This window comes from Limanda limanda, chromosome 9 (genome assembly GCF_963576545.1).
Source record: "Limanda limanda chromosome 9, fLimLim1.1, whole genome shotgun sequence".
Lineage (NCBI taxonomy): Eukaryota > Metazoa > Chordata > Actinopteri > Pleuronectiformes > Pleuronectidae > Limanda > Limanda limanda.
In genome coordinates this window covers 22,320,888-22,331,301 of record NC_083644.1, presented here as the reverse complement: position 1 = coordinate 22,331,301, position 10,414 = coordinate 22,320,888, and the positions used below count along the sequence as shown (strand labels likewise).

Here is a 10,414-nt window from a genome sequence, read left to right as displayed (position 1 = left end):
CTCTTTGAAACATTTCCTGATTTCAGGTTTCACACGAGGTCTGGAGCTGTGTGTTGTGAGCACGGGAGGCCGGAGAACCTCCCAGGAACCTCTCAGGAACCTCTCTGGTACCTCTCTGGAACCTTTGGGGTTGCCATCCAAAACTCCAGCTGTTTTTAATCCGAGTAGGAACTTTTGAAATTTCCGGTTTTTCCTCTGAGCTGCGTGGTTTCCAGACAGAGCCTAAAGGCATCAGGGTGACCCCAGATAATTTTGCTAAAAGGCCACTCATCAATGGAGATGAAACAGCATCTTGATCTCTCTGGAAACCAGTGAGGAGAACAGTAATGAGTCCTTACAGCTGATCACTCCTGCAGCGTGGCCATGCACTACAAAGTGACCAACAATGGAGCTGCTCCCTATTACAATAAGGCCTGCAATTCAGGACTATTTGGCAACTCAAGCAAGAAAAGATTGAAATAAGGACTGTTCTAATGCTGCCTCTGTAATGGCATCTGCTTAGTCTGTTGGAAACAACCGAGGAGGCAGAGGGACAAATCAGGGCCGGGACAATGAGCTGCGATAAAGACATTTCTCTGGGAAGTTAACCGTGATCAGCGTCACTATCAGTCGGTGTTTATCTCATTTTCGAGACTCGTTAATTGTGTGCGCCACAGAATGCAGACACATACACACATGCTGCGTTGAGTGTGGACATGCAGACGCACTCATTGGCGCAGGGGCACACTTCAGTCTGGAGTGTCTGGTCTGAGCGGCTCTGTGAGACCGAGAAGCGTCTCCCTAATTAGAGGGAGCCTGGTGCAGGACATCTCTATAGGCCATCAACAGGGCCCTCGCTGGCTTTGTTCAGCAGCCTCTTCTTACACTGAGCCTGTCACTTTACTTTTCTATAGCACTGAGGGCCGAGCTCCTTCACAGTGTTGTCTGTTCCCAAATCACAGAAACAGATATATTCAGGGATCTACAGTAGGTGCAACACAACGCGTCTCTTTCGCCCTAAAGAGGAGTCGTACTAAAACTTAACGTAGTTTATTGATCATAACCTTTGAATTGGAAAAAGCTGCCCAAACTCCTGGTGAGACATGAAAGAGGGCAGCTTCTCTTTGTTTTTGTGGCTAAGTTGTCACGCTGCTTTAAGATGTAATTATTTCCAACTCATTTTTGCATAGAAACCTAATTATTCACTGAGATATAAATTAGATTCCACATTCATGGAGACCATGGAACCCCCTAAACTCCTGCAGGATACCATTCACTGGCAAAAGCCTCTTTCTCTCCCCCGGCTCCCCTTTTTCTCTGCAAACCCATGAGATGGAGAGTAGCCACTGCAGCTGCTATTCACATCAAGCAGATAATTGTTAATGAAAAGTCATTGCGTGGCATTATGTTGTTCACAGCATCATTGTTCATTTTCCCCCCATCGCCATTGAGATCTATATGGAGGACCAGAGTGTTTCCTTTGAGTTTTGGTATTCAGGATCTGTTGCCTGGTAACTAATAAAGGGGCAAATCATCCACTGTATTGGCCAAGATGGGCCGCAGACTGGGCCCTGCACAACAATGCAAGGTTTGTAAAAAGGCGTTGATACAAGTTAATGACGCTTGTTCAACAAAACATTAATGGACTTCTTCACGGTATAATATGGCATGGGATGCGCTGTGAATGAGAGGGGGAAACTTCAGCAGTGCACTTTAACAAGTGTGTGTGTGTTTTACTACTGGGAGGAGCTGGGGTACACGCACACAAACACACACACACACTATATTTTGCTTTCCTCTGAAGAGAATAATCTCCTGTTGACCAATCTCTGCCGATATTGAACCTTTATTTTCCCTATATGAATATAATTTTCATGTTATTGAATAGACCAATGATTAATTGCCACTCAACATGATTTGAAAAGGGTTTGAATAGTGGAGGGTAACTGCTGCACTATAAAGTGGAGAATGAAGAAGAGGCATGTGAGAGGAGCAGGGGCCCTGGAGGGATTTTAACATTTCTTAGATTATTTTATATAAACATATATAGATACACACACACACACACACACACACACACACACACACACACACACACACACACACACACACACACACACACAAGTACGTTTTAACTGGGAGTGATAATGCACCAGGCCCCATTTGTTGCACCGGCTTCTTAAGCGAAGCGGACAAAAAAACTGCAGCCCTGTCACCTCGAGCAGAATAAAGGGAATCAAAAGGATTTTTTCCCTTAAATGGACTAATTTTCTCCTTGAATTATGAAAGTAATGGCTAGGTAACAGCCTGTGCTCAGTACCCGACCGCTTAATGCTTCCTAAATCCTTCCACGTGGCTCCACTAGTCCCGGCAATTAGGCCTCATTATAGCCTCATAAAGGATCTCATTTGTGGGATTACTTAATAGACAATGAATTTTTATCGTTCAGAATTATGGAAAAATAATATTGGAGCTCGCATGGTGTGATGAGGGCGCGCGCCACGCATCATTCCGCTTGGTTAGTCTCTCTCTCTCTCTCTCTCTCTCTCTCTCTCTCTCTCTCTCTCTCTCTCTCTCTCTCTCTCTCTCTCTCTCTCTCTCTGTACCATAACAGATCTCTGTGCGTAAAACGCTGAATTCACGTTGTTATAGCAATTACTGTCTGCGTGACAGACATGTTTGTTTCTATCTTTATCACGGTTGGATTTTAAAGACTTTCTAATTCCTCCAGAGTCGCATTTGATCTTCAATTAGTCCAGTAAGAGAGTTACTGGCTTTGGTTTAACCCGTGTATCAGTTCAAGGATCATAAAGGTTTTATTTTTATTATTTTTAAGAGTAAACGAGCAGTAGAAATATGAATTTATGAAGACCTGGCTCCTGAGCAGGCCAGTTGCGCTTGTGTCTGTGCGCTTACATGTGATTCCGCTGAGGTCAGACGAGAAACTAACACATGTTGTGTTGGACCTGAACCGTCTGCGCCATAAACCCACTGCCGGCTCGCCTCTGTCTCAAGGTCCGAGGCGTTACTTGGCAGATGAAAGCAGCAGCTAAACCTGCCGGTGACCCGACCGGGGATCAAACTCGCTAATTATCGTCACAAGATGAGGGATTAACGCATTTCTGAAATAGCTGCCTGTTTACCCCCGCACAGACCCGCCATTATAAACACTTTCTAATTGAATCCTAATCGCCATCGAATAACCGCGGCCCAGACTCGTCATCAGTTCATAATTCTTTAATTGCTGGAAGTGAAACCCGGACCAACCGGATTCACATCTGATCAGAGCAATTAGTGCTCACAGCCGCGTGCACAATTTCCTCAAATCGCATTTGCAAAAAGTAAATCGACCATTGAATAAAAGAAGGTTTGGATAAAATCCATCATATAGCTTTGCTTTACATGCCAGACTTATATGCACTCGTTTGAAGGAAAACCCAATTCAGTTGGAAACTTGGAAAAAAGCAAACAAGTCCAACAGTTTGTTTCTATTTCAGTTTCCACTGCAGCTCCACTACACGATTTTCTTACGGCTGATTATGAGAAGTATTAAATGCATGTCAAATCAAAAGTCACATGGGGATCATAACAGCAGCGATTTGCAGATCACATTTTTGCATAACTTCAGATGGACGTATAAACCCTTGCTATAAAAATATTCCCGAATTAACATCATATTTTGCAGCATCATAATGACTTACTCATAAAAATAAGAGAAATGATGTGCATGAACTTCTTAAAGTGTTCTAAAAGATGAGATGAATGAATAGATACTGGAATAAAAACAGTTTCGGATTTTGTTTTTCTAGAGTCCAAGACTTTCTCCAAATTCGGGGATAAAAAGAGTAAATGTGCACGCTGTGATTGGAGGCCCGGGGAGACGTCACGTGGTTCGGGTCGCTGACAGTATAAACCCTTACCGCCGGGTGCGCACGTGGGTGACGCTGCAGGGCCAGCCCTCCTCGGGGTCCCTTTTGTTGAACCATCAAACATAAGCACCTTTGGAGATCCCGAGGGGCTCAGATGAGAAAGTGCTATCATCCCGTCGCACGAATCGGTCACTTCTCAGCGGCGCAGTCATGTCGAGGTCTTTTTACGTCGATTCTTTAATCATCAAGGATACGGTGCGGCCGGGACCTGCGGAGCACCCGGGGCAGGACTTCTACATCCCCATCAGCATGCACTCACCGGGCGTCATGGCGGTCACGGCTCCCGTGTGTCCATCCAGGAAGAACGGGACTTTCTGTGTCTGTCCGATGTGCGTCACGTCCCACATCCACTCGTCCCGCAGCGGCATTCCCATGCTGAAGAGCCACTTCCCAGGAGCGGAGGCGCAGTACTGTCACAGGATAGCGCATCAGCAGGCTCAGGCACTCGCTCACCCGGGACACACACCTGTCTGCACGCCCACATTCAGCGTCACAGACCCCAGAAGATACCACTGTCTTTCTATTGGTAAGCACCTGTTGGCTGCACTCTCAGCACCTGTTTGATTGCTCTGTACATTTCATCCTGCACTTTAAAGGGACACCACAGGAGTGCCACCGCTCGGCTTTTACGCACAGTGATTTTACGCACAACGCTCTCTGTCATTTGCATCTTTGATTGGGTTTAGACTTCCAGTGATGATAGGAAATTCAATGTCTGACGTGAAGTATGTTTGTCTCTCCCCACAGGCGCCTCTGAAAGCAGCCACATACAGAATGGCAAGAGGATGCGCACGGCGTTCACGAGCACGCAACTCCTGGAGCTTGAACGGGAGTTTTCCACGAACATGTATCTTTCGAGACTCAGGAGAATCGAGATCGCCACGTATTTGAACCTGTCAGAGAAACAGGTGAAAATCTGGTTTCAGAACCGCAGGGTGAAGCACAAGAAGGAGGGCAAAGCCACGCAGAGGAGCGCGCACAGCGGTTGCAAGTGCACCAGCGGCCACACAGACTATTCGAGGTCAGAGGACGAGGAGTCCCTGTCTCCTGCCTCTGCCACGGAAGAGAAAGAGGTGTCAACCATCTGAGTGAACACGACTCCCCAACTCCCCACTGCCGGCACTTGCTCTGCCCCGCTACACACATGGGTTATTGTGGCATCACGCAACGTCTGAGCCGAAAAAAATCTCCTGCATGAAGACTGACAAGAGTTAAAAATGACACTTCACGTTCATCCCGCTGTTCAAATGAAAGTTAGTTATGTGAATTCATGTTTTTGAAATATTCGGAAACCTGCTGTACAGACTGATCCCCGCAGGGTTCTCACCATGTATCCCAGTCTAGTCAAATGTCCCCAGTGAAAGTTTTCAATTACCGTCCGATATCCCATAATACTCTGTGAGGTTGTAAAGACAGCCCGAGAAAAAGTCTAAGGATAACCTGTGTGGAACCTGTACGCAACTATTTGTACACTATGTATATCTGTATTTATTGTAATAAACATGACGAGTTGACCTACATTTGTTTTTGACTATGATCAATGATTTGTTGAGTTGCAACAGTGAGGAGCCAAATACTGAAAACATTTTACAACTGATAAAAAAAGAAAAAGAATACATCAAAAATAAGATAACAGCAAAATAATAAAATAAATAATACAAAAAATAACTTATTGAGACAACTGTGCCTCAATTTAAATTAATCCAGATAAATACACTCCCTTCATTTTTGAATTTCCAAAAGCTGACAAAGACATACTTTTTTATACTTTATATATTTTAAAGGATGCAGTGATCTTATAGTTGGCATAATTAGAGGGGAATAGTATTCTTGGGGTTCGAAAAATGCTAAATACAATATTTTCCAAACCAGAGACTTCCATATGTAATGTTACCCACTCTATTACCAACATTTATTAAAAAAAATTAAAGAACACAATTGTTGAATCCATTTTTTTCAATAAAAATTAAAATTTTATTGGATTTGATAATTTGAGTTTTGCCCATGAGTTACTTTGGCCACTGCTTAAAAATCTTCAGGATTTTGGCAGAGTTGTTTAGTGCATTTAGCCGTTTTTAACCGTCCCATGTATTTCATATAATTTGAAAACTATTATCATTACTACTGCGATGATTGTTGAGCTGACATCACCAAACTCTTTTTTAAAACCATAAGGTATCAGAGCTCCATTTACATTTTACCAGCTTTGTAATTCTAAATGGATGGACTGAGTTTATATATAAAAGTGTAGCTGTAATTTCTTCTTAGATCTGGCCACAAAAGGGTACCCGATAACGCCCCCGGGGAGCAGCCAATAGTCCATTAATGGTCGCTTTTGAAAAGATTTTTTTCTTGTCCAAAGCGAGTTTAATTGCGTTTTCGGTCTCACGTCAGTTGATTATGCTGCTATTGCTCGAAAGCTCAGAACAAGGATATATAGAAGTGGGCAAAGGCTTTGACAGGTTAGATTGTCCTGCCTTGGGACTCGCATTTAGCCCGAGACCCCCGACGGCTGTGCGCTCACAGAGCTTTGAGAGACAGCTACAGGGTTCCTCCGAGGGAGCGAGGACGATTTAGTCACTGTTTCATTAGGCACTATTTGAACCTTTCAACTTATGGTGAATTAAAGGGGGCATGCTCAATTGGAGAAAGACTCTAAGGAGGGATTACGTAGGAGGGGCCACTGGAAATTAGGTGACGCCTAATTTAACTCGTTTCTGTCAGAGTTTGGGATACATTCCTAATTGAGAGGGGAAGCAGGTGAAGTCTCGGTCCCACACAGGCCCATTCAGAGCGCGAATAAATGATCCCCATTCACATCCCGCTGGTGATCATATATTATTGGGGGAAAGCCATCTAATGAATATATATTGAAGTTCCTATTAATCGAATTAGAGTTCCCTCGCAGGTGTGAGAGACAAATGCAGCATTTAAAGCGATTAATAACAGAACAAACCGCAGTTTTGAGAAGGACCCCCACCGGCTCCCCCTCAGACTTTTAGGTCATGTTGAGAGTAGATGTGTTTGTTCAGGTAGATTGCTTACCTCTTCCAAAGACATTACCCCCATTAAATTGTATTATCACATTGCTTAACCCCAAAAAGCTATAAAAAAAACAAACAAAAATGCAAAATGCACAGAGTGGGCTGTAAATATGAGAAGAACAGCAATGGATCTACGAATGAAGAGAAGAAAAAGAAGAGCACTCCAACGACGTCAGGCCTCGGCCACTATTGAAAACGAGGCAATTACGCATGACAAAAGACAATTAATAAGAGGGCTTTTCAGCCGGCTGCAGCTGCTGTCTCATGCGGAGAGATAGCGAGTAGGAGACGCTGAAGTGCCCGTGTGGTAAAGAGGGGAGCAGCGCTGTCTTCTCCTGAACAGACGCGCACTTATGAATCAGCGGTGCGATATTCATCCTCCACACATGTGCCCTATAGGGTCTCATCTATATCTGAGTGTGGGAAGTCGTGGAGGAGGAAGGTGGTGTCCTTTTGTACAATTATAGGAGCATCTAAAACTGATGATGACCTCCTATTATTTTAACTCTGGGTTCTCTGAGAGGAAATTTTTCTCCCTCTCTCTCTCTCCCTCCATCTCTGTGTGCGTGTGTGTGAGTAAGGGAAAAGGGACCTTAGGAAATACAAAGTCAAGTGGGTAAATCTATCTGTGCATTAACAGGGTCAGGAACATTCACACACAGAGAAGGAGTCAGGGCCACAGGAACTCAAGAGAATTGCTGTATTTGTGTTATTATTGAAAATCAATAACATTTGTTTTCCTGTGATGAGCCAAGTAACCGCCCCAGGCAGTAAAATGCCTTCCATATTACAGTGGTGAATTGATTTTTTGGAAGCTTATGTTGTTAAAATGTTTGGTTATATGACGGCCAAATTTTTTTTCAGTTTTGTTCTATTTTGTTTTGTTTTATTTGTTGTTCTGTAAAGTTAAAGTACTGCCTCAAAAATAGATGGATGGATAGATAGATAGATAGATAGATAGATAGATAGATAGATAGATAGATAGATAGATAGATAGATAGATAGATAGATAGATAGATAGATAGATAGATAGATAGATAGATAGATAGATAGATAGATAGATAGATAGATAGATAGATAGATAGATAGATAGATAGATAGATAGATAGATAGATAGATAGATAGATAGATAGATAGATAGATAGATAGATAGATAGATAGATAGATAGATAGATAGATAGATAGATAGATAGATAGATAGATAGATAGATAGATAGATAGATAGATAGATAGATAGATAGATAGATAGATAGATAGATAGATAGATAGATAGATAGATAGATAGATAGATAGATAGATAGATAGATAGATAGATAGACGGACAGTGGGTCTTGGCAGCGAGGAGATTTCAGCACGCTGGACAGCTCCCCCCGCCCGAAGGCCACCGTCAATGTGAAGTCATCTTCAAACACTTCTCACGTCACACGACACACAACACGTCACATGTCTTTATATCAGCTGTGTTTTAGATGGTCTCAGTCACAGAGGAGGGACCTGACCACAGCTGACTGACAACATCTGGAAGCACCAACTAACCCTAACCATTGATCACAAACAGACAACTGTCAGTTTATTAATGCAAAAAGTATTACTTCATATTTGTGCATATAATAATAAACGTCCCCGGTTTTACACGTTATGCTTGTCGGGGTGTTGTCAATTTCGGGCTTTAGGCCCCTAGTGTCTTATGGGCACATGCAGGAAGGATGAAATATGACGAAATTATATGCTACATTCGTGTGTTTGTATTTCCAAGTAAACGTATCATAATTCAAATTTGTTACGCTTCATTTCCATCGATGCTATAGCCTGTATTCTGGTTTTATAACGGTTTCCATTTTTTTCCATAGCCCCCTGGTGGACAGTTGAAGTCGTGACAGGAAAGGTTCATCCGAAAGAAGATCGCTGGCAGAGGCAGCATCCATTGAACAGAGGATCTGCAAACATCCTCCATGTGCTATTCATTTCATAAGGCCGCTGCAAAGATATTCACATCATCATGCTCCGTCTGGAGCCCAGTTGTGTGCATCTGTATTCTATAGGTACAATATCACAGAGGACCCTCAGCTCCTCTGTTGTCACTAAAACACATTTTGGACTCAGGAACTAATGACATGTAGATGCCATGGAAAACGTGTTGACGGAGAAAAAGTTAGAATTTTCAAAAGTTACCCTGTTGGTAGTATTTCATGTTCAGGTGAAATTTCAAATTTTCTTTATAGTTATTATATGTAAAGTTTATCAAAAACATATTCCTACAGCAGCCAATGGCACCAAAAAACAAAACAACAAACATTACCATAACTTTGCTGTGTCAGGGCCTGTAGCTACATTTCATAGGTGAACATAAGAAAATCCCGTAACATGGAGAAGCTCAACCCGCTCTGAGGTATAAACTCGGCCTTACGGCGTTGAGACCCTTTGTTTGGAGAACAAGGAAACTGTTCTTTTCGGCAACATGTGGAAGTAATTGCGCCAAGCTACTGCATATAGCTGAGAGAGGAGGGGGGAGGGGGTCGGTGTGCATCAGGCCCTCCGGGGGCTCTGCCCCTTCCATGAGGAGACACCGGTCTGATGCCCCTCTTTCTGTGCGCAGAGGTAGTTGATTTGTAGGCACCCATTATTCTCCCGATGCCCGCCAGGAGTGCCCCGGGGTAAACGGGGGCTGATGGGGGGGGGGGGGGGGGGGGGGGGCAGCCGGAGCCGCTGGACAGCTGACGCATGTGCGCCACTAAACAGGGATCGTTTTCTTTCTGTGGGACAGCAAATACGAAGCTCTATCCTGATGGTGTGTGTGTGTGTGTGTGTGTGTGTGTGTGTGTGTGTGTGTGTGTGTGTGTGTGTGTGTGTACGAGACAGACAGAGAAAAAGAGAGAGAGAGAGAGAGACAGAGAGAGAGAGAGAGAGAGAGAGACGGAGAGGGAGAGAGAGAGATGTGGCTTGTGGTATGATGGTGTTGGAGCGCCCTCTATGAGCTCGTCGCACCACTGTCCACACTTTGCTCCACAGTTTTGTGAATGATGCAAAAGAACTCCGTCCATTCACAACGGACATGCATCTTGTAGGGGGGGGGGAAAGAAGAACATGTTTTGTTATAATCTGACTGAGGTCAATCGCCAACAATTTACTCCACAAAACAACAGCGTCGTTGAGGACTCGTGTGCGTAAAACATCAGATGAAACACAAGTCCCTCAAATTTTCTCTACTCACTTTTCTTCCAAAAAAAACTTCTCCTATGCGAATAAAAAACCTCGCGAAAATAACCCTCTCTACCCGCTTGTGCCCGCTCACATTGTCATCTGCATGTTCACCACCAGAACGGACTCTTACTTTGAAAAGGGGTTCGGCGCTAGAAGGGGAGGTATAGGGGAGGGGGTGTGTGTGTGTGTGGGGGGGGGGGGGGGGGGGGGGGCATTTCCTGAGAGTTATTTACTTTGAGCCAGATGATTACTTTTTTTCCT

At 43.8% G+C, this 10,414-nt stretch overlaps 1 protein-coding gene across 1 annotated transcript; it reads left to right on the top strand.

Annotated features, from left to right (window-relative positions):
* The first annotated feature begins 4,058 nt into the window (after positions 1 to 4,058).
* On the top strand, positions 4,059 to 4,996 carry gsx2 (GS homeobox 2). The gene is made up of 2 exons (XM_061078833.1): positions 4,059 to 4,434; positions 4,656 to 4,996. The coding sequence occupies exons 1-2, from the start codon at positions 4,059 to 4,061 to the stop codon at positions 4,994 to 4,996; spliced, it is 717 nt and encodes a 238-aa protein (XP_060934816.1).
* The last annotated feature ends 5,418 nt before the right edge of the window (positions 4,997 to 10,414 follow it).

What these genes read in the sequence shown, in the direction of transcription:
- gsx2 (XM_061078833.1), top strand. Translation starts at nt 4,059, where the DNA reads ATGTCGAGGTCTTTTTACGTCGATTCTTTAATCATCAAGGATACGGTG. An exon ending in ATACCACTGTCTTTCTATTG is followed by an intron (nt 4,435 to 4,655) that starts GTAAGCACCTGT and finishes CTCTCCCCACAG; the next exon opens with GCGCCTCTGAAAGCAGCCAC.